General features: G+C 40.5%; 2 protein-coding genes across 2 annotated transcripts; both read left to right on the top strand.

Annotated features, from left to right (window-relative positions):
- The first annotated feature begins 378 nt into the window (after nt 1-378).
- On the top strand, nt 379-14293 carry bgnb (biglycan b). The gene is made up of 8 exons (XM_079239761.1): nt 379-601; nt 7158-7417; nt 10490-10602; nt 11159-11372; nt 11521-11631; nt 11844-11937; nt 12502-12640; nt 12739-14293. Exons 2-8 carry the CDS (start codon nt 7168-7170, stop codon nt 12934-12936), a joined length of 1119 nt encoding a protein of 372 aa, XP_079095887.1. The 5' UTR covers nt 379-601; nt 7158-7167; the 3' UTR covers nt 12937-14293.
- A 1145-nt stretch (nt 14294-15438) lies between these two features.
- Nucleotides 15439-23517, top strand: b4galt3 (UDP-Gal:betaGlcNAc beta 1,4- galactosyltransferase, polypeptide 3). Its single transcript, XM_079238890.1, has 8 exons — nt 15439-15649; nt 16208-16295; nt 17171-17704; nt 17875-18110; nt 19181-19371; nt 19472-19594; nt 20407-20511; nt 20706-23517. The coding sequence occupies exons 3-8, from the start codon at nt 17236-17238 to the stop codon at nt 21091-21093; spliced, it is 1512 nt and encodes a 503-aa protein (XP_079095016.1). The 5' UTR covers nt 15439-15649; nt 16208-16295; nt 17171-17235; the 3' UTR covers nt 21094-23517.
- Nucleotides 23518-24672: the final 1155 nt, after the last annotated feature.

Here is a 24672-nt window from a genome sequence, read left to right on the forward strand (position 1 = left end):
TGTAAATATGCTGCTGGGAAGTAACTTATGACGAATAGGGTGTCAATCAAACAAATAACAGCTCACATTTTACTCTCCAAAGGACTTTTAAGAATTGTGAACAGAAGACTTGAAGAGACTCAGATTGAAAAACCATGTGGAAGGTGACAGTGACTGACTTGCCCAACCAACCACTGCCCTGCAGTCACTTCATTAAAGTCCAATAACATGGCAAACATTGTCGCACATATCAGCTGTAGAACAAACCCTAAATCTTCTCCATCTCCCCTCCTTTCCATCCTCCTCCTCCTCCAGCCAAAAAAGGGGAGAAAGGAGGCTGGCTTGTTAACTTTATGGGCTCGACTTTCCCGACACGCAGTCATTCCCCCTGCCTGGGACGCGCGCGCGGTGGCCAGACACGTTCCTCAGCGGCACAAGGAAGTGGGGGAGCGGCGGCTGGACGTCAGAGGACCACTGGGAAGCACCGCACTTATCCCTCAATGTGATGAAAACATAAGACTTTTCTTTGAATCTTCAGGATAAAGTGACGCGCAGACGGAGAAAAAACACTCTACACTCGATTTTTGGGAATTGGAATTAATATTTTATTTCTATCCAGAAGGTAGGGGAGATGGGTTCTTTTAATTGAGTTTATTTTTGGCTGATGCCTTAAAATAAACTTGCGGTCCATTCAGTCCTCTTCTAGGCTTGACACGCCAAACAAGAGTGCTCTCCTCCATGAGAATTGTTTACTTTATACTTTTATGCCCAATTTCTTTGATTTATTTGTTTTTGCGCTTCATTTATGTTCTTTTATGTCTAAAGTTGTAGAAGTGACGTTTAACAGCGTTAAACGTCACTTGCACCAAATAACCTAATAGCCTATAACATAAAAAAGCAAATTTTAATATCATCATTATCATTATAAAGACATTTCTATCATAATTTGACTCTCAACCTTACACCGAAGCGTGCTGTAAAGTCAGCTGTGCACTAGATGGCGCTACTAATCTCTCGCTGTTCAAGCAGTAATCAAAGGATGTGATAACGTTTGGACAAATTATTTCCACTCAGTTTAGACCTAAAGCAATGCACCCATACTGTCTTATTGCCCTGAAATGTAACATATATACTTTTTTTTTTTTTTTTTTTTACATTTATTCAGCTGCATCTAAATTCAGAGATGCACAGATCTGTGTAGCCCCCAAGTTTAGTTATGTGCATCATCCTCAGATGGCTCATCATGGAGGAAGTTTATTTTTTTCCCCTTCGGGTGACTTCATGTCCAGAAACCAACAACCAGGAACCGAATCCCGTCACCATACAAGGACAAAGCAAACAGTGTGTGACTGACTGGAAAATGGTCAGACAGTTAAAATTAATGGTTTAAATGTGTGTGTTTCCTGACCTTCCTGCATGCCTGCCTATTAGCCAGTCTGCGGGTTGACCACCCTGCACCTGCCAGTATTTCTACTCTGTGACTCTTCCTCCCTGCCTGTGTGTCCACTTGGCTCTTTCAGAATGACATTGTTTTACTTTACTTTCATGCTTACAGCTCAGGTGCAGCTCTGCATTCCCTCTGCAGAAGACTGCCCTTTATACAGCTGGTAATCTGTGTTTTCCTTGTCCTTTATTACTGCAGTTCTAATTTCTGGGCTTATTTTTATAGTTTTTTTTTTTTTGTCTCAATAAAATATCTTCATTGTTCATATTATTTCATAGAGCAGCTATTGCTCAAAGCCATGATTTATGGCTTATTTATAATTGGCTCAAACTTTGGCTTGATCCCCATCCTTTAAAAGAAGCCTATCCTTCCACAGGCACGGATCCTCACGCCAGTTCTCTCTCCACTGCTGAGAGATTCAGCCCTTTTTGTTGCTGTGCTGCGTTGCTCTGGGCTCTGTTCAGCTTTGGTTGGGCTTCATCTCTGCAGCACTGAGCAGCTTGCCACCACATCCAAGCTAGGCGGCATGAGAAGAGCTGCCAAAGAGCTCCTTTTTTTAGGGATAGAAGTCACCAAATTACAGTCACTGGAGCAGTTAACTCCACCCGAATCCTCTTACCGGACCCGCCTAGGACTAACAGCCTGTATATCTGAGGAGTGGATGGTTTAAGGATGTCTGTATACCCGTCAGATAAAGACATGGCAGGGTGAAATGAGAGAAATGGGGGACCGGGGTTAGACAAACAAGCAGATAATTTCCAGTAGATTATTACATTTGTTTATGTATATGAAAGAATGTGTTTGGGCTAGCATGGGTTCCCACTTGCAAACATTTGTGTGAGTTTTACATTTGTGTTTTTGCACTAGAGTTTATTCCAGCTTGGATCAGGTTCAAAGCAAGAAAAGTATCCCATTGGATGACCCCATGCAAACACTGATTTATTCTCAGCAAACCTACACCAAGCCATGCGCAATATTTTGTGCACAGTCAGCACTGTGATCACTTTGAGCTGCCTTGTGATTTTAATTGACACTGAGTGTTGGCGTGGCAGCTGCCAATACACTTGTGCTGTGGTGCCAGCTGGCACTTGGTAAGCTTCCTACCCTCCACCTTAACACGTGTCTGCCGTCTGAAGAGAAGTGTGTGGTATGAACAGAGATGAAAAGTAATAATAATACTCTCAGGTGTGGCAGATTTTGGCATCTTCCTCTTTGATGATTTGTGGTTGCACCAAAGACACAATTTGCAGGTCTAAGTAGTTGCGCAAGTATAAAATGTGATATTTTTTCATGCACATCAAGTTAATCTTTATTTTCATGTAAGTGGAAAAAGAAAAAAAAGCAACAGTGTTTGGTTGCAGTCATGGGAGAGAAAATAGAAAATGAATTTGGCAAGACAAAGAGCGCATACTTAGAAATGGTCTTTTGATAAGGTCAAAGGCTAACTTTTAGCAACAAAAGTAAGTTTAGATGTGATGTCTGACAAGAACCCAGCCCATGATGGATGGTACATAAAGGCAAAACTAATCTCAGATGAGTGTGGGAAAGTCAAACATTTGTCTGCTGCTTGGTTTCCTCCATTTTTCTTTTCACTGCTCAGTAGTTATATGCCTAACATGACAGATTCATCCACTTTTGCTTCACTTCTCTGTGTGCTTGTGTGTCCATAAGAAAGTGAGATGGATGCATTTTGGATGAGCTCACATACCTTTTTGTTGCCTTACAGTGAAGGACTCAGCAGTGACATTATATTCCTAAAATCATCTGGACATGGGAGAATTTGAACAGAATTTTTCGCTGATTGGTGCTGACACGTGCCTTGCAATTAGCAATCCACTTTGTTCCAGAGGCTTAGGAGTCCAGCTTACTGAAAAACCAAAAGATGAGCTGAACATTGCATTTAGAAACGTAATTTTTTGCTTTACAGTGCAGTGGAGATGCTTCTGCTTGGGTAGTCTTCATCACTTACGTCCTTCTGGCTACTGCGGACACACAACACCCACTCTTTCTTTCTCTCTGACTGCCTTGTAATTGTCATTCTGCACTCGATTCTTTCTTCTTTTCCATTCTCTAGTCTGAACCCCCACCCCGCGCACACACACACATTTCTCTGCACCACATATTATAGCAAAACAGAAATAGCTGCCCATGCATCCATCCATCCATTAAAGCACCCTTGGCCACTGGGTGGGAAGGGAGCTGAGGCAACAACAATTAAGACTGAAGCCTTCGGTTTGTTTTTTGTCTGAGCCCCGGATGTTTGAAGGCTCGCAGCTTAACTGAAGGGAGAAGAGAAAAGGGAGGAATTCTTATGCACAAACACTAGAGCCAGATAAAAGTGGTTATTACAGCCAGCAGGGCTGCTTTATTGTGGGATGTAGTTTAGTCTTATCGTCATGTTGTGTTTATAGTAGCTGTGCAACGTCAGTCGGGCTGATGACAGACTGTACTAGTTCCTGTCTCCTTTGTTCTTTCTCTCATCATGCCCAGTACTTCTTTGTGTGAATTTAGATCCATTATCACATCTCTATAAATGGAAGGCAACAGCAGCTCCACAAATTAGAGCATGCTTGTCACATTTCTAGATTTACTGTTTAAATTTGCCATATCGTTGCAAAGACTAAACTGCAGAAATTGTAGGTGTATAAATAACTGCGGCGGTATCTTCTGTGTGTAATCTAGCTCTTTTTGTGTTTGTATGTTGTGTGTCATTGTGTGATGCTGACTCTATATGCTCTTGCTGTGTCCTTTTGGTTGCATTCTTCTGGTCAAACCAAGGCCAGTGGGTTTTTTTCTTTTCTGCAAAATGGTATAATTTGGCAGCTATTTTTATTGCAGAAAGTAGAAGGCAGGGGCCAGCTATTCATGTGCTGAGACCAGGTCCACATCATGCAAAGACTCTTTGTTTAACTGCACTTAATACCACTGAATAATAGCACTACATCTTTAAATAGAGCACAAATAAATGCAGTTGTGGACATTAAGTGCAGTCTAACAGACTGAAAATAAATAAGTTCAACTGGATAAGGACAACAGAACTGAGGAGTGTTTGAATGATATGAATGCAGTGATTTAGTGTTTACCTAACAAACAAGCAACACTGTAATGCCTTACTAGGGGCTACAAGGGTGAATTTCTTTGAGACAAGTTTCTTTGACTGAATCAGCTTTGATTATATTTTTTTATGACTGACATTTTTCCAAAACTGAAGTTCCCTTCAACTCCTCCATGAGCTTATATTTTTGGTCATTATTTGACTCAAAACTGCTTGAAAAAGCCTTGGAAAACTAAAAGTGCATAGAGAGCTCAGACCTCCACCAAAGGATTGTAATTTCCTTTCCAATGATTGTGAGCATTACTTTTGAATTAGAAGCTCTAATGGCAAAATTATTTCCTCATAGTGAAGCATCCTCTCGAAAATAATTCCTTGATCCAGAAAACCTTTTATACATATTTACTTGTTCCTCATTCCTTCATTCTCCAAACCGCTTAGTCCAATCAGGGGTTAGGGGAAGCTGGAGCCTATCCCAGCAGTCTCTGAGCGACAGGCGGGGAACACCCTGGACAAGTCGCCAGTCCATCGCAGGTTCCTTATTTCATTTGTGAGATTTCATGAAATTCTCTTCAAAATCCATGCATGTAGTTTTAACTTATGATGTTAACAGACAAGACACTAAGACAGACTAATGCCACAGAAATCGTAATCTCCTCCTTGGCAGAGGCAATGACCAAATATCAGCAAGGTAAAGCTTTTCATGTATCAGAATAGGAGTCACATTTGCAAATGTCACTTTTAAACTTAGACAATGCAGAAAAATTTTGGTCCAATAAATCTCTACTAACCTCTTGCATTACTCTTTTCTCTCAATCAGTATGATGTGCAAAGACAAATCATTCTCCTCCCATGCTTAAACCGAATCCCTGATCGTGTTTCAGCATGACTTTTAAACTTCTCCAAAGGTCTGTCTGCATACTAACTGTTGGCATTAAGATTTTGCAGTACTCTATAGGATTAAGAAGCCAAAGATAAGAGAAGGAATTAACATGACAAGGTTAGAGATTATAGGGTTTTAGGTCACTCCAGGGTCCCGTGTAGGAGTGGGCTTTATTTCATTGGATTACCCTCTAAGATCCCAGTTCCAGCTGTATGGATCAATTGGCCTGGCAATAATTTGTTTTTCTAAGAATTAGTTTTTTTGGGTTGAGTAGGAGGGGTGAAAAAGACTGTTAGTCAGGTCAGTGCTGTCAGTGGGATAAAGCAAGCAAACATGCACAAACAGACTTACATGTCTGGTGACCTCGATTAGTCTTGTGTGTGCGTGTGCTCAACTATGACATCATGGAGAGTGCTTCAAATACTCGTGCCGGCATTTGCAGACCTAGTTTCCTCCTTAAGTGAATGGCTGCTTTGTTGCAAAGTGTATTAACAGGAGTAAACTTTTCCAACATTTAGATGATGTCTTCTTTGCAATCTGATTGGCTGCTGACAAGAGACTTGCTCTCCTGGTAATTGTGATGTGCAGGAGGTAGACAGGGACATTTTGGTGTTTTTTAAGAGATTTTTCTTTCCAGGGTCAGTTCCTGGCACACTGGTGAGTGTGACTGGAGAATAAGTGGAGTTCTCCTCACCATCCTCCAGCTTCGGCCTGCCTGTTAGGTGTGGTATAAACAGTATGCCCTTATAATTAAGAAGAAGCAGACCATTTCATAATATTTTTTTTCACCACAATACTAACTGCATACCCATGGCTACATTTACCTGTCAGGAAACCCAAGTTAAAAAAAGGTTTGTTTCTGGTTTCTCGTTAACAAGGCAACGGCTACTTTCCTCGTCTGCATTTAGGAAAAATCAGCTTCATCTGATCATAGACTGGAATGGTTACGTTTATCCATTGTGCAAAGTATTGAAATTTCACTAAAAACAAAAGATGTTTCATACAAAGATACATCTTAAATTTCAGTTGATTATAATGTCAACTTGTTGTGTCTCCATACTCCCACGTGATGGTGTTGATCCATGATCCATGTCTCAGTGTATGAGTGGAGATGCTGGCTAAACTATATACTCTAATGCAAAAGATGGCTTGTTTGAGACTCATTTTTTATGCTTTTCATGGTCAGTTCATTTTTATAATTTTCCATATTGCTCTTATAATTAAAAAGGTTCAGTAAAAGTACAGTTACATGTATAAATACATGTACAAAGTGAAGTCTGCATGGTTACACATTTACAGCTTGACATTTTACCATCCATAGATGAGTGCTGCAGGACATGTCCTCATCTCGGAATTTACAGCTATGAACTGTGACAAACTACATTTTAGACATGAACAAATGTCATTGTTGCACATTTTCTGGTGACACCAGGCTGAATTTACTCAGTACTCTGCATGTCCCCTTTCAGGTTACATTTGCTGTCACTGATTAAGAAAGCATCAGTAATCCAGCCTTTCCTTTGTACTTTTTGTTGCATCTTATATCCTATTATGTAACAACCCATAGACACACACTATCCTCATTGAAGTACTGCACTGTAATGGGACTGGAAACCTCTCTCAGCACATTCACACACACAAAATTCCTCAGACTGACCACTCCAGACATGATGAATAAAGATCTCATTACAGGTGTTTGGTGACTGAAAATAGAAGTTTTAATGATATCTAAAAGAGGCAGTACAAACACTGATGTACACTAAAACTCATGCTGCTCTCCTTCCTTTGTGTTTTCCCAGGTGTTTAAAGATGCTGCCACATTGGTCCCCTCTGCTGTTGCTGTGCGTGGCCCAGCTGCTCTCTCCCTCCTCTGCTTTACCCTTCGAGCAGAAAGGCTTCTGGGACTTTGCCTTGGACAGTATTGACAGTGGTGGGATGATGATGATGATGAGGGATGAGGAAGAAGGTTCAGCCATAGAGGAGATCCCCCCTCCCGACATACCCATGTGCCCCTTCGGCTGCCACTGCCAGCTCAGGGTCGTCCAGTGTTCTGACCTCGGTTAGTGAGAATGCGTGCAAAGGAAACAGAGCAGCAGTCTGAATGATGCTTTGTCATCATGCAGTTTGTGAGCGTGTTAAGCTTGGGAAAAAAATATTAAAGGATTTGAATGACTGAGCATGATCCGGGTCTTACAACCACAGAGAGTAATGCTGTATTATCTAGGGGGAGGGCAGCTCTCCCTTTGGGTAATGCTGGTGTATTTTGACAAGGAAAGGCATCTCTTTGAGGGATTTTGTGTTCTAGACTTTGTGTGCAGATACTGGGTGGGAGGGATGTCGTAAGCAAAATACTTTAGTGAAAACAAGAGGGAAAAATGAAAAAAAAAAGAGAAAGATTAATACAAGCACAGGGGGAGGTATAGTAGAGAAGGGGAAAAAATGACTTTTATTCTTTGATTTGCTCCGTTTCTTTAGAGCCTTAATAATGATTGTTTTGTTTTCCAGGTAATGTTGAGAATGTGATTAAAATCCCAATGGAAGGAATAATGAGTTAGTCCAGTGGGATTTAAAGATGAAGGACATTATTCATAAATGATTAAAGGTCTGCGGTTTCTGCACGACAAGGTTTGGAACCCGGATTAAGGATTACTCAACTCATTTCAGCCATAAAAGTAAAAATAATGCAGAAAAGGAACTTAGATAGCAGTATAATAACTAGTGTATTTTATTCCATCTTGTCAAATCATAACCTGAAAGGGTTTATTATTTCAAAATAAAGTACCAGTCAAAAGTTTGGACACACTTTCTCATTAAATCCAATGGGAAAGTGTGTCCAGACTTTCGACTAGTTGTGTAGTTCAAGTTGATTTGAGTCCTTTTTCAGTATGCTTTCCCATAATTAGAAAACATTGTCCTACCCAAGGCCGGATTATCCAATGGGCATTATGGGCACAGGCCCAGGAGCCTGCGCCCACTTGGGGCCCATGTGGGGCCCATGTAGGGCAAAGATCAGCATGAAACAAAATGTACATAAAAGCCAGATAGTTACACCACAGTGTCTAGTGTATTGCGATTGGTACCATTGGCTGAGAGATGTTAGAAATGTTGTTTTACAGTGTATCATTCACAAATTTCACAATATTGCGGTGGGGAAGGGGGTCCCCAGAACACTGGGCCCAGGGGCCTGTGCACTTTTAATCCGGCCCTGGCCCTACCATCTCCTTTGTCTATTCCTGCAGGATTTAAAACAACTGAATTCACTTTTATTTATAGCTATAAAGATACTTTCACATTATACTTGTCATATAACTCCAGCAAGATGTCTGTGTTTAGACATAACGGTTTTGTCAAATCATCATTTTACAAGCTCTATGTATTTACTGTCCCCAGTCGTTCTGAAGCGGATAAATGTGGAAGCGTATAATTTCCGAGATGTCCAGCGCTTATTTGGAACAGATGTATTTTGGTGGTGGCGTCTGTCTCCTCTCAGTGAGGATCCCAGCATGATGTTGAGCATTTGTGTCGAGGGGAACTTGGGTTTTAGAGGGTGCCAGTGTTGTCAGCTTGTGGTTGAGCTTTTGAGCTTTGTGGCAGATGTGGGTGAAGAGCAGCGGCTTGTGGTTTAGAGGGTCATAGCATTTACTTAGAGAGGGTCTAAGCGAGAGTTTGTTTCTTCTGTCTGGTTTGTTTATGATGTCTGCGGATGTGATGCAGGCGTTCAGCACAGATGGAGGTTTCCAGCTGGCAGGAGGCATGCGTAAAAGTGCAGGTGTTTACTGGAAGGTAATAGTTCCTGCCACATGAATCAGCTGGGTAACATCCAGAGCACATAGAGTTACATGGCAGCTGTAAAAGCCTTGCAACATTTTGGCAAAGTAAATAATAGAGAAAAAAGTCTGGTTTACACTGCCTGGGGTGGAAATTTAACCTTTCCTCAAAACTTCAAGGAGTTATTTTGCCCTCTGTGAACAAACCCTTAATAATTTTCATGGATAAAGCTTTTTATTAGCTCTGTCTGCATCGTGGGGGCGTGGTTTGAACAAATATGGTTTGAACAGATTGTCAGAGGGAGCTGCTGAGGGTTTGATCTGGTGTGGTGTCACGGAGGGTGTGGCACAGTGCACAGCCAGTCATATATCTAAAGTTAACCGTAGCTGGACAGCTCTGGGTAGAGTCTTGTGGGTCAGATGTGGTTAGTGGCTGACTGAATCTCAGTAGAAGAACTGGCACTCTTTCACCAATGGGCCTGGTTGCATCACGTTCTTGGTCCAAATAGAGTTTGTCCGCTTCAAGATTTGCTTACACATCTGTGACCACATCTAATGCATTCGTCCACGTGGCTCTGTGATGCGGTCTCGTTAATGACTATTGGTTACTGTATGTGTGTGTGTGTGTGTGTGTGTGTGTGTGTGTGTGTGTGTGTGTGTGTGTGTGTGTAGTGAGTCATCTCTCTAGACAGCACTAATTCAGGTGTATTTCTCAGCTCGGCTTGATGTTGAATTAGTTACAATATCTTGATAGTTTTTGTGAATATATCACTCAGTAGGCAACATTCATAGAAAACCTGAAGTTTAATCTTGTTCCCCACACAGCGACATAGCTTCACCACTCACACATTAACACACACACAGCTTGTCTTTCTTTCTGTATGTGTCAGGGTTGAGCCCTTCTTTTTTTTTATTTGATGTGTGACTTTGCTGATGGTATTTAAGTCACATCCTTTGTGACTTCTGTGAAATGGAAACCACACGGAAAACATCTGGTGTCCCCATCTGGTGTGAAGGGAACTGGTTTCAGTGTGCATGTGTGCTTGTGTGTCCTGTTGAAAGAACTCCATGAATCTTCGTGTGTGCCACGGAAGCGTGGTTGTGTCTATGTCCACCTTTCATTAAAATAATAGATGTGGAGCCGCTAAAGTACCTATTTGCGATGATGTGATTGGTTTGTAGCTTTTTGGGGGGGATTATTGAGCTTTAAAAACGCTGTGACTATTTATTTCCCAACGTCTGTGTCTGAGTAAGACATCCTCAGTGCTAACCCATTAAAAACAAGGGTGTTGGTTGACAGGAACCACTGGAAGCATTTAATAGAGGATGACTCCCTCCTGTGTTTTTGCTGGTTTTGTCTTCAGGTTTGACTGAGGTGCCAAAGAATATTCCTCCAGACACCAAGCTCCTGGACCTGCAGAACAACCGTATCACTGAGCTAAAAGAGAACGACTTCAGAGGCCTTACTAACTTATATGTAAGAGACACAGACTGGTTACACTTACTATGTTTTTATCAGCATCAGTGTAGCACTTCTGCAACTGTGCAAATGTAGCTTGTATTGGCTTCAGTGTTGTGAAACATCATGATGAGCTTAATTTCCTTTGGGATTTAGATGTTCATTTCCTCTCTTTTTTTTCTTTTTTTTTTCTTTTACCCTAACAACATTTTGCTGAGAGAGCTTTAATTGTATTAAAGTATGAATCTGGGGCCAATTGGGAGTATTGGAGCCCTTTACTCAGTCCTTACCCACATTCAAGAGAACTGACCAAGAGCAATATTAAATCTGGCATGCTGGGAAACTCCTGTCATGACATTACACAAAAGCATCTTTATTAAGGTGTGTTTGCTGCAGATTTAATATGACTCCATGTAGCCCAGGCCTGGGTGGTGAACTTCTGCTAAATCTTTTTGCAGCTTGTACTCCCTGACAACCTGGCATACTGGTGTTCTCACATAGATCAAATAAAGACCCTGCTGACAATGATCTATGTTTGATTGCTGTTCCTTTTCTTTTCTTTGACTTTTTGTAGGCTCTGTCAGTGAGGAATAACTTGATCACTAAAGTCCACCCAAAAACGTTTGCCCCTATGAAGCACCTGCAGAAGCTCTACTTTTCAAAGAATCAGCTGACCACAATCCCCAAAAACCTGCCTGCCTCTCTGGTTGAGTTGAGGATCCATGAGAACCGCATCAAGAAGGTGGCAGCTGGAACCTTCTCAGGACTGAGCAACATGAACTGCATAGGTTAGAAATTCTGATCACTTCAACAAATCCAGGCGTATTCTGTGGTCTCATCAATTACTTTGTGTTTGTATTCGCATGGAAATTGGATTTGGAAGACTAAAGGGTTTGCATTGTTTTTCATGCCAGAAACACTGCCTTTATCTTGCAGAAATGGGAGCAAACCCCATCCAGAACAGCGGTTTTGAGCCTGGAGCGTTTAAGGGGCTGAAACTAAATTATCTGCGTATATCAGAGGCCAAATTAACTGGGGTGCCAAAAGGTAAGAACTCACTCATGTGGCTGAAATTTACAATGGAGACATAAGGTGTAAGATGTATAGGACCAAGAAAGACTTCAAACCATCTCATAAAAATGTCATGTCAACCAGAGAGCAAACTGCTGGTATGGCATGAAAGTTCCAAATACTACAGGATTAATTAGCAGCATTTCATCTTAAAGTGAAGGCTCACAGGTTTGGTGTCTGGCTTCTAGATCTTCCAGAGAGTCTCCATGAGCTCCACCTGGACCACAATCAGATCCAGGCTGTGGAATTAGAGGATCTGAGCCGCTACAAAAACCTCTACAGGTCCTCCTCACACTAAAACACTGTCCTCTCGCACTCTAAAGGCTTTTGCTTGCATACCTGCAAATACATTTATTTAGATTCAGCAGTGCCTCTTAGGGGCAATAACACAAAGTAAAATGTTTGAAATGCCATCTAAACATAGCAGGAAAAAAGTGGTGCTTTATGTTTGAGTGTGCTTTCTCACCTCAGTATAAATAATGCCTCCTCATCTCCCTCTGTGTTATAGCTGAAAGCCTCTCAGATCCTTTCATAAGTCTTTTTTGGACAAGTAGGAAAAAGCATCGGCACAAATGTAGCGATGGCTCTAACCTTTTGATTATCAGACGTATGTTATCATAAAGTCTAATCTCCATCTCCTCCTGTTATCTCTCATCTGCATTTGACACACCTTTTCCTGGGTTCATTTGTGGTCACTGGAACATCACCAGGCTTCTAAAGCTCTTATTCTCATCTGGATTAAAGTCACTTCATTGTTTAGATAATCATCAGAGAATTAATTACACTGGCAATGCCCTGTTTTCTGCCTATGTAATATTTTCCCACATGTCTCTGCTTTTCTTCCAGGCTGGGCCTTGGCTTTAACCACATTCGCAACATAGAGAATGGCAGCCTGTCATATCTGTCCAGACTGAGAGAGCTGCACCTGGACAACAACCGCCTTTCACGTGTTCCTCAAGGGCTTCCAAACATGAAATACCTACAAGTTAGTCTAAATCACATGAGCTTACAAAGATGATTTTCGGTGCTCCACATCTAGAGGATAAAACCCTTTTTATCCTCTGATTTTGCCTTCTCTTTTAGGTGGTGTACCTCCATTCCAACAACATCAGCCAGGTGACTGTAGATGACTTCTGCCCTCGAGGATTTGGGATGAAGAGGACTTTCTACAACGGCATCAGCCTCTATAGCAACCCTGTGAATTACTGGGAAGTGCAGCCGGCAACGTTCCGTTGCGTCAGCGACCGGTTTGCAATTCAGTTTGGAAACTACAAAAAGTAAAAACGGAAGATGCTGGGACATGGAAAGATTGAGGGGTGGGAGGTGACGGAGAGGAAAGAAAGGAACAGATAATTTAAGGTAAAACTTGAGTGATGGTGTCAAGGGAACTTTATTTCTGAGATGATTAATTTTATTATTGCCGTTTTTGTAGAGATGATAAGCAATGGAGAAGATGAGCAACAAACTTGTGGAATAGAAAGAGAAGTGGAAAATCAAAGTAGAATCCCTTAACTTGAAGTGAGTGGACAGCAAAACCCCTGCAGCGCTGCATCTAGGTTTTTGCACAATTTAAATTAAAGTTTTGAAAGCTTTACCATCTGAAACAGATGAAAAAGAGGAGTATGATTGACAAGAATGTCTTTCCCCGAGCCAACGTCAATGAAAAACAAATACTGACAACTTGTGAAGCATTTCATTTCATTTTTTCTTCTCACATTGGTTCTACTTGTGACAGAAGTCTTTCTTCTAACACTTTGCTTTACATCAGTAAAACATAGAAAAACAGTGCATTTTTAGATTTTTATACACATATTAAGGTGCTCTATGACTTCTTGTGTTAACATCTTTGATATAACCTGTTTTCTTGGTCTGACTATGATGAAGCAATAAGTCGTCAAAGAACTGGATGGATTTCCCCCCAATATCTCCAGATAAAAATATTATACTTTTATTGTAGAAAATTCACTTCAAATTTGTTGTTGATTGATTAAATTAATCGATTAATGGAAAAAGATAATAGATGTCCAATAAACACACTTTTATGAAAATGCAGCATATTTTCTTATTGATTGATCTCTTATTCCAACTATTTTTTGCCATTAATTAATATTAGATTTCTGAGCAATACTTAAATAGAGTATTGAAAGGGAAACTGAAGCAGTTGGGTCTTCCTCAGAGCGATGGATCACTCATCAGCTCTGTTTTGAGACAATGAAGGCAATGTGTTCAACTCGTGCTACAAACAATAGTAATTTCAATGCATTCTTTTGCACAGTTTTTCTGTTTAGCTTTGTCTGCTTCAGGGTACATTATAGGGAGGTTATGGGGTGGGAGATAGCCTTGTGAGATTGGTAAACCTTTGTGGAAGTATTATGTCCTGTCTTTTTCTGTAATCTGACAACCTACTGCTGCATGTGAATAAAGACATTTTTGGCCTGCTGCATTAAACGAGAGATCAGCTGATGCCCCTGGTTGTTGTGTGGAAAATAAAAAGGAAATACCAAAAAGGTGGTAAACACTTGAGGAATAAATCTGGATTTTTATTTTTTTTCTAAGAAAAAAATCAAAACAAAACAAAACAAAAACAAATTGAACTATAATGACTTTCAAAAGCCATTGAAAAGGTTATGACAGCTGGTGAGGGAAAATACTAAACATTTTCCAAGTCTATTAGATTATTTTAATTTTTCTTATTAAAAAAAATGTGAAAATGGTTTTTCCGAACTCTTTTCTTTAACGAACCCTTGTGCATTATCTTTTCTCTTATGACAGAATTTGTGCTCTGTATGGCCTTTTCCATGCACTGGCTGGTTTTCTTCTCCAAAAGAGTTTTTTAAAAAAAATTTTTATTTATTTATTTATTTATTTATTTATTTATTTATTTTTATAACCCTAAAAGACTATTCCTAAGAGTTTACCATGAGAGTATTCTTAAATAATTTTTTTAAATAATTTTTTTCTTCACTTACCTGGGAGTTTACCTTTGTGATGTCATCTATAGCAACAATTGAACGGTGGAGGCTACCATAGATTGAGTTACAAAGACAAACAAAAGTCTTTATGAATAGTCTTTGCATCATTATAAACCAACTAAAACATTTAATCAAATTTGCCCTAAATGTACACTGACACAACTGAAAAAGTAAAATGAGCTTATAAATCCCGTTTCCATAACACGTATGTAAAATGTCAATGAAAACAGAATTATTATTATTCATTCATATTCTGAACCCATGTTCACATGAAGCTGGAGCCTATCCCAGCAGTCATTAGGTGAGAGTCAGGCTACACCCTGTACAAGTTGTCAGTCACACACCTCTCCAAAGCTTATATTATTTTATATTTATTAAAAATATTTAAAAAGTTTATTAAAAGAGTTAAATTATATATAAGTTGTTATTGATCACTTCATTCTGTCTTTAACTAACATTTTACTTGATAATAACCCGATGTAGAATGAGAAACAAGGAGTGGGGTGTTCTCAATGTCTGACTTAAGGAAATAATCATTCTGATGCACGTCAGGATTCAGCTTATGTCTGAAAAGAATAATCTTGTGATGTATTGCTTATTTATTTATTTATCTATTTTTGTAATGGTGTCGTAACTACCTTATACATAACGGTCTTATTTTCATTTTAAATCAATGTGATGGATATTTTAAAATCGAGCACGAGTGGCAAAGCCGAACGACTTCTTTCCATTTTTAAAAGTGGCGCTCAGCGCGTCACCGCGGCGCGCCTCAGCCGTTCCTCCGGCAGAGCAGAGCGCACTTGCCCGTGTTGACACTGGATAGATATGCGGCGATGCCCTTGCATGTGAACTGGTCCGCAGCGGTCTCTAAGCAGCACAGGAGAGCTTTGGCTGTGGAGGAGAAAGTGAGCGGAGGAGGAGCGACCAGCAAAACGGCATCTGGTGGTCCGCTTGGCGGCAGCGGCCCGTCGACTCTCCGAGGAAGCCGGGGACTGGATTTGACATGTCGCAGGGATGTGCTGGTGAGTTGGCTGCTTCCGCAGAGCATGTGTGAAGTTTAGAATAAAAACCAGCAAGTCTGCTTCAGACACAGTCTTCTCTAGGCGACAGGGGAAGCCACATAGCCAGCCATGTTGGGTTTAATGATGTAAATACCAGTCGAATGTCTGCAAAGGCCAAACGATGGATAGAAAAACACAGGCTAATCACCTGGATGGAGAGCTGTCGTATTGATAAGCATGGCGTTGCTGATTCTCTACCTTCATCTTCTTGTTATTGTCATGTTGAGAACTTTCAACCCGTTTTCCAGTGTTAATGCAACACATGCAAGGCTCTCTATGGCACATCGTCGAAACACCTAGACAGCCTCATGCTGGTTTTTATTTCATTCGCAGGCATCACTGGCTTCCATTAACGCTCAGTGAAAATGTCAGCTTAAAATAAGCCTGGCTAAATTAAGCAGCAAACATTTGTTTGTTGCTGCTTTGTCATTCTCCTGCCTATTTTAGCTTCACAAGACTTCACAATTAAGACAAGTGGCTGCACTGTCATTCATTCAGGTCTGCTTTTTTTCCCTGCAGAAAGCCTGATGATGAAAGGAGGGAGAGAGGAAAAACAGTGGAGAGTGTCCTTCCTGGTCAAGTATTAATCAGACCCTGACAAAACAAGGTAGTCTGCATCCATAGCATCATTGGAAAGGGATGAAACCTTTGCAAGTTTTGATCAGAGAAGTGTTTTTGTCTGTTGATGTCTGATCTTGTCAGGAAAAGCAAAAAGACTAATTCTCAACTTCGTCATGTATGTCAGAATAAATGTTAAGTCTTGAAGACATTAGATCTTTGGCTCTTCAAAACTGTAAGCTTTACCTGTGATCACAGCGCATCCTGAACAAGTTAAGGGTTGGTGATTTAGGTAGCTGTGACACGACATGGATCTCGCTTTCTTGTGCCAGTTCAGCGCTGGGACTGTTGGGACTTCTGTAACATGTAACATTCTACAAAATGGATCAATACATATGTTGATGCTTCAAATTTCAGAAACGGCAAAACGTCCCAAAGCCGTTACAGATGCAATTCCATGTAGTAAGGCTTTCATCTCCCATCTGATGAGGAACGTAAACAAAGCAGAGATCTCCAACTTTGACTGATCCGTTCACACGACTCAACATAGCTGGTCATCAGACTACAGTTCCTTCTTGTTTTGATGTGATACTGGTTTCTTCTTTGGAGGTCTGGTATGCTAACAAGCAGTGCAGGGCTGTACCCGCCGGGTTGTTTACCTTAGCTGTTACATCAACAATTAATAGGCCGTTTTGAGGAGTCACAGATACACAGTGTAATGCTGTGTCTTGTGTTTTTTGGCAACTTCATGTAAATTATAAATGTTCCGCGATGCAACTTCATGACACTCAATTTGACTTATAAATGTAAGAAAGGTTGGAAATATATTTATTTTCTGAAAAAAATGTGTATTTTTGGAGTTTACTGAAAACTGTTGCAGGGAAATGATATTTACATCACAGTGCATTTTGTCTTTTCTTTCAGTGGTCAAACGGTGATGGCAGTGCTGACTGAGCTTCACCACAACTACAACCCATTCCTGCAAGTGTATGCTTTCCTCCTGCACACCTGAGCCTGCACTCTGGGGTGCCTCCTTCCCTTCCTTTCCTTCTGCCTCTCCTTGTCCATTTCAAACCTCCCCCTCGATCCTCCTCACCCTGCTGCTTCTCACTTTTCCTCCCTCCGTCACCTTTCCCCACCTGGAATTTCCCTTTATCTCTGCAGTCTTCTTCATTATGGCTTGCTGCGGTCGCTCTCTGGACTCCCCTTGCACACTAGCCTTGCTGATAGGCTTCCAGTTTGCCTTTGTACTCTACTTCTCCCTTGGGGGCTTTAGAGGTCTGGTATCTGTCTTGGTGCACACCACGGAGCCTGAGTTTGATTATTCTCGACCTCACGACGTCTACACCAACCTCAGTCATTTAGGAGTACCGCCTCCCCCGCCTCGCAACTCTGGTGCTGGAATTCCTCCCACAGGACAACCGTTGAGAGACTGCCCAATCCCATCCCCCCTGCTGGGTAAGGGACAGGGGAGCTACATGTAATTTGTTCAAGTCCTATAGAAAGGCGCTGCAATTGTAGCTATTGTATTTTTTTGTGCAAAATCTGCTGTGAAGACTAATTCAGACAGCACCAAAAATTCCTTTCCTCTTCGTTCCTTTCCTCTTCTTTCCTCTCCTCTCCTTCAGTTGGACCTGTCTCTGTCCATCTGTCCTCTCCTCTGTCTTTGGAAGAGATCAGACAGAGGAACCCGTTGGTTTTACCTGGTGGACGTTACCGGCCTCCAGACTGTGAACCTCGTCACCACACAGCAATAGTAGTACCATACCGGAACCGACAGACCCATCTCCGTGCCCTGCTGTACCACCTCCACCCCTTCCTGCAGAGACAACAGATCCACTACAGCATCTACATCGTACAGCAGGTCAGGTCATGTATTTGTGTTGGCTTGCAGGCTGCTTTAGGATGAGATTGGAGGAGATTTGAAGTTTTTTTTTCAAGTGGTTGTAAACAGCTTACTTTTTATGGTTTTCTGAGCAATAAAGAAAAACAAAAAAAAACCCAGCTCTATTTAGCAGCTTAACATTGGTGTAGTTTTAAAGCAACAGCAGTTCAGTAAGTGCAGATATATGACTTATATATTGCATTGTAAATAATTCTCATGCATTTGCTAAGATTATGTAATGCTTATGGATGTAACAACAGTGCCATAAGAATTCTTATATAATGATGGTTCATTAATGTTGTGGTCAGCAGGATTTTTCTGTTCAGCCACTGGTTGCAATAACTATATAGAATTAGTATGATAATTAATAGTCCGCAGCAGTGTTGTCGGCTACAAACTGTGATCACATGGAACTTAAATTTACTTCTCTTCTAGATATTCTAAACCACCGATGTACTTCTAATTTAATAAAGCCGCTGAAAAATATGTTGAATGTAGTCATTTAGCAGTTCACTCAGATAAAAATAAAAATAGTGCAAATATAATTTGTTACTTAAGTCAGATAAGTAAGATTATGTTTGTGAATGTTTGTGGACCTTTATTATTCATGTCTCTGGCCTAATGAGGCGACTGGAATTGTGTTTGAGTGTAACACACCCTTAAACCTGAGTAAATTAGAAACCACATTAATTGCACAACTATGGTCAATTTTACTCAAGCATAGTGAAACAAAACAAAACATTCTTTTTAAATTAAATTGGGTAAGCCACCAGATGCCTGTAGGTCCCATTCCCAGACTTAATTTTAACCATACTAGATTGTTGATTTGCTTTTTGAATCCAGCTATAATAATGCAGTGCCTTCCTTTTGGGAGACAAGGGTCTTTGAATTACTAACTGCACTTCTGCCCCGAGTATTTATATTCAGTATTTTCATATCTACAGGTGTACCATACCTTTCCTGAGCCAGTTAAAGTTGTGAGCTAAAATCTCCTTTTTAATGCTACTACATTAATATGCAAGTATATTTGCTTTTGTTTCTTGCCTCAGTGGGGGAATAGTACTTTCAATCGAGCCAAACTGCTAAATGTTGGCGTGCGGGAGGCCCTCAGAGATGAAGACTGGAGCTGCATCTTCCTTCACGATGTCGACTTGCTCCCTGAGAACGACCACAACACTTACACCTGCCACAAACAGTTTCCCACACATCTGTCTGTGGCCATGGACAAGTTCAGATACAGGTAGAAGAATAGTGTGAATGCGTAGTGTGAATGGATTTTTGTATTATTCTATGTCCCTGAAACCTCTTTTTAAAGATTGGATATGATATGACCCTCTCAGGTTGCCATACCCACAGTACTTTGGTGGGGTGTCTGCGGTGACCCCAGACCAGTACATGAAGATGAACGGCTTCCCTAACCAGTACTGGGGCTGGGGCGGAGAAGATGATGACATTGCTGCCAGGTAAAATGACTGAGTGGGACTGAGGCGCACGCCCTGCATGATGACAGATTAAAGTGTAAACTGTGCATGTTGGCATGTGGGATGTGCATGGCTGTTCATCTTAGAAACTTGCCTCTTTCTTCTGCATCTTTTCTTTTGCTCTTCATTCATTTTGCTCTCATTTACAATTTCATGATCTCATATTTTCCTGTCCTAACTTATTTATGTCCTTACATCATTGTTCATCCTCATGTCTACTCCCACTGCCGACGCTTTCCTTTTTATCTCATGGAATGGGCTCAGTGGGTATGTTTGCATCAACTAGCTTGCAGATTTGGACAAGGGTGCTTGCTTAAGAGTTTTTAAGCAGGACTCTTCCCATTGCTATGCTGTGGTTTTCCTCTCCCCACTCTCTGACTCTACTTTGCCAATATACTGTGACAAGCTCTGAGTGATGTCTGCAAATTAAAATTCATGGAGGACATTCACAACATTAGTTGCATCATGTTTTGATTGACTTAGATAATTGAAGTGACACGCAAGCAAGAGAAGGAAAACGGGAACCACAGTGTTTTGCATCACCAGTAGGCTATAAAAGTAGTTTTTTTTTTTCCAACCACAGTGTTATTTTTTTTCTTAGTTTCTTTTACTTTTCTGCTCTGAAATGAACTCCCTAAAAATCACCTGAAATGAGTAGTTCACTTTGGAGATGTAGCAACAAACAGCATTAATAGTTTATGACTTTGAGATTAGTTTTCTAGTTTCACTTTGTGGAAATATGTGACTGAGAAGACAAAGTTTCTTCCAACTCCTGTGGATTGTTTCTTTTCCAGAGTGCGTCTATCTGGGATGAAGATTGTGCGCCCCCCGGTGGCCATTGGTCATTACAAGATGATAAAGCATAAAGGAGACAGAGGCAATGAGCAAAACCCTCGCAGGTACATATGATTACAGCCACAGACACACATCGTATTTAGCTTCTTTTTTGAGAACTCAAAGATTAATGTTTCCTTTGATTTTCTAGAGTTGTTGAAAGAAATCTAAATAACAAATGTGCTAAATGTTGTATTATTCCTGTACAGTTTGACTATGAAATCGATGCAGACACAGAGTATGACATTTGTCATCCTAGATTTGATCTTCTGAAAAGAACCAGACTCAACTGGCGCTCTGATGGCCTCAATTCATTGACCTATGAGCTTCTTTCCAAAGAGCTGCTGCCCCTCTACACCAACCTGACCGTCAACATCGGGGAAGACCCCCGACTGCCCCAGGGCAAAGTCCTCCTTCCTGTAAAAACTACAGCTTCTGTCAACCAGCATAACAGCAACAAGACTGGAGGCACACTCGAACAGGAAAAGAAGCGAGGAGGAGGTGTGACAACAAACAGAACTGCGGTCCAGCGGATTGGTGATAAGACAGAACCTGTCCAGTCAAAGGCAGCAAATCTAACCACCCTGGAGAAGATAGCTGCTGAAATAAGAAGTGGTCTAATAAAAAGGAAAGCATCTCATCTGTAGCATGAAGGGAGCTTCCACTTGAGAGAAAATGGAAGAAAGCATCAGAGATCTATTGCTTTAAAGGTAGTTACTCACTGGATGAAAAGACAAAAGCCAGTTTTGTCTGCAGGGGTGACTTCATGAACAGCAGTGAATCACCTCCTCTGGGTTTATTATCCACTGAATGTGATGCTGGCTCTAGTGATGCAAATCTGTGGTTATGTCCATATCTAGACCAGATGTAGAATGACAACCAACTCAGTCATATCCACGTAGAGGTCCAAAACAAACTCGCTGAAAATCAGACAGCAAACATATACACGTCTGCAGACAGGCATCGCAACCTGCAAGTAACCTATCTGCAGACCTGCAGCTTCCTCCAGTCTGGCCCCTGAAAAAAAAAGCTGCTGCTGTCTGTCCGCCTCACTCTACAGTGGGTTTGTGTTTCTGTGCCTTCTCTCTTTTATGCGCATTTTATAGATTGGTATAGCTGCTTTTAGACGCCGACCTGGGGTAAGATTTATCTCTCCTGCCACGTGGGAAAATTGCTAAAGTTTGGAAGCATAAAGCTGATCTTGGAATAGAGTAAACTGTTTGTTCCAGGACTGCTGTTTTATATTTGCGTGCACTGATCAATCGCTGACCAACTCCATAGTAACTGGACGGTTCTAGAGTTTATATTTATATATATATAGAGAGACTTCTTTATTTGTGTACTGCTTTGTTTTACTGTCCTTTCATTACAGTCTGGTGCCTCTCTCTCTTACATTTAGTTTCTAGACAATCAAATTATATGGGAAGGTAACTCTTATCTGACCATACTACAAACATGACTGTCTCTACGGCTGTCCATCAGACATAGACTTGGCATGATAGTTGTTTAGCTTGAATATACTCACGATACATTGATAGATCTGTGCTCCTGATATTATGTGTGGTTTTTATTTTTCTCGTGGATTAGTCAGAGACAAGAAAAAAACTCATTTGGAAATAATACTGACTCATCAATTTCCGTTTGTGGTGAGTCGTTTTTTTTTAACCTAAAGTAGTCTAACAAAGCACTGTGCATAGATTTAGGTCAGCTTTTAACTAGATGGCCTCGGTGCATTTGAAAGCTTGAAATGAGTGTTTTCTCCTTCTTGTCTCATCTTCATTCACTGCATTAAGGCGTTTTTTGTGAAGGGATGGAGAAAAGGGCAAGAAAAATGCCAGACTGAAATGTAAACTACATCGAAAAGCAGCTTCATTATTCAGACATTCACTTTTTATATATATTAGCCATTTGGAATGTATTAGTTTTAGTGGGTTTTTTTTTTTTTTCAGTTTATGCTTAGTAAAAGGAGAGCATATCAGGTGAGTGTAGTACAGGCGACTTCAGTCTGATATTTTGTAGGCGACATCATTTTACAACTAAAAGCTTCAAGTAAAGTACTGTAACACTCAGTGTGAAGTGTTTTCATAACACTAAAAAGTAATATATGTAATTTGAATGTACTTAATTTATTCTTTTATTTATTGTGTCACTGGTCGAGCTGAATGCGCAGAACTTCAAAAAGTGGTCTAGCAGTGCAGAAGTGTTATTTATTGGAAGCCAGACGGTTATCCCTTTATACCACGTCTTTGCATTTTTCTTATGTTAATATTGTGCCTCATTAATTAAGCCCATATCGCTGGAAAGCTGAACGTGTGCTGCAGAATTCAGATGCGAGCAGCCTCAAGTGGTACAGTCTGGTGTAGCGTCAACTGAGAGGAGCCTGAATGAAACTGCAGTGTTGTGACATGAATGTTAATCACTAAGGTTTACCATTCACAGTTTTCAGCCAATCACATCTGTGCATTGCTCTGCGAGGAGGGTTTTCTCCTTCTTGCATCACATGGCTGATCCACCACCTTAAAGGAGTAGAGCAACTCAGAATTTGATTCACTAATTGAAGCCGACACTGCTTGGTGTTGTGTTTTATGAACAGGTATTGTTTTAAGAAGAGTCTTTGTTTATTCAATAGTGTTTTAAAGAAAGAACAGTGCACTGATATTGTTTTCACCGTATGCATAGAGAGACAATAAGGCCTAATTTCTTAGCTTTATGCAAGAAGAGTATTTAATTGCTTACAGATATTCTCCATTTATGATATTGCCTGGGACAAATCCTATATGACACGTAACAGTGACAAAGTGAAAGCTTTTAAGAACATTATATAATCTTAGCAGATTAATCAGCAAACTGTGTGCTTACCTGGAGATTGTTCTATATTTAATAAATAGGTTAGTTTTTATAAAAGATGTTATTGCTAAGTGGTGGACTTGTATAATGTGTAGATGAATGCAAAGTCAAAAGAAGGTTTAGGATCATGGTGTCATTTAAAATATATATATTTAAGGAGTCTTTGATTTGGACATTTGTCTGTCATGCATAAATAACACTTGTAGAAGTGTGCATATGAAGGATGAAAAAGAATCTGCGAGAGATGGGATGTTTAAGTGTTCAAAGCAAATCAGAACACGATACATGGCATCAATAATAAAGATGCTGATCACTGTCGTTTTTTCATGTTGCCTTATTTACTGACTTATTTTGAAGAGAAGATTACGCAATCTCTGTATGTGTTTTCCGAGAACATAGTCAGCAACACAAACAATAAAGTATGAGGGACTTTGTTTTGACAGAAAGCAAGTATGTATACCAATAAAAACATGTAAACAACAAAGCCTCTCCCATCATGTTTTCGATGATGAACATTAACAAAGTGACCTAAATGCAGAGAAACATACACATATGCTGCATACACAGCACACTATAAATACTCAGCGAACAGCAACGCACCTCCCACAACACTTGGAGCCTCTTTATGAATGTGGGTTAGCATTTCAATAAGTGCTGCTACGGCTCAGATACTGCAGAGATCAGATGCCCATACCAGGCTGATAGATTAGCAGTCATATAGCAGGGCGAACACATGCTGCAGAGCCGTTTACACTCCACAAACCTGTTACATCACACTGTGTATTGCAGGCCTTGATGTTCTATGTGGGCATAAAGAGCTGGATTAAAAAGTTGGATGTGAGCTCCTTTCTATAAATAGACAGTAGCTCTGTGTTTTCGATCTGTTTCATAATCTAAAATGCAGTTTGACTCACCGAGATTGGGAAAAACAAAACATCACCAAAAGTGCACCCTACGGCCTGTCTGAAGACAACGGCAAACGCTCTACAGCCTTAGAAGGGTTGAACAGACATCATTTGTTATTCTCAACAAAAGTAGATGATTACAAGCTTTTACCTGACTTCTTAATAGCAGTATCCCTTATCTATCTTAACTACCACGGTGATGCTATAAGAAAACTGAATGTAAGTACTTGATCTTCCTTACAACTGCAAAAAGATTTTAAAAATATATTCTCTGTCTTATTATTATTAAATCCCCTCTGTCACCATACAGACTCACTGTGTCATAGTCTGGAGTAAGAAAACAGAAAAGCGGATGAGAGAGAATTTTCTGCACTTAAATAAGGGCAAACCCAAGATAATTCTGTTTGGTTAAGAATTCAAAAGAGTCTTAACACCTTCAGACAGGTTTTAGAAACTACTGACCAAGTTGGTAAC

Source organism: Telmatherina bonti (genome assembly GCF_933228915.1).
Source record: "Telmatherina bonti genome assembly, chromosome: 4".
Lineage (NCBI taxonomy): Eukaryota > Metazoa > Chordata > Actinopteri > Atheriniformes > Telmatherinidae > Telmatherina > Telmatherina bonti.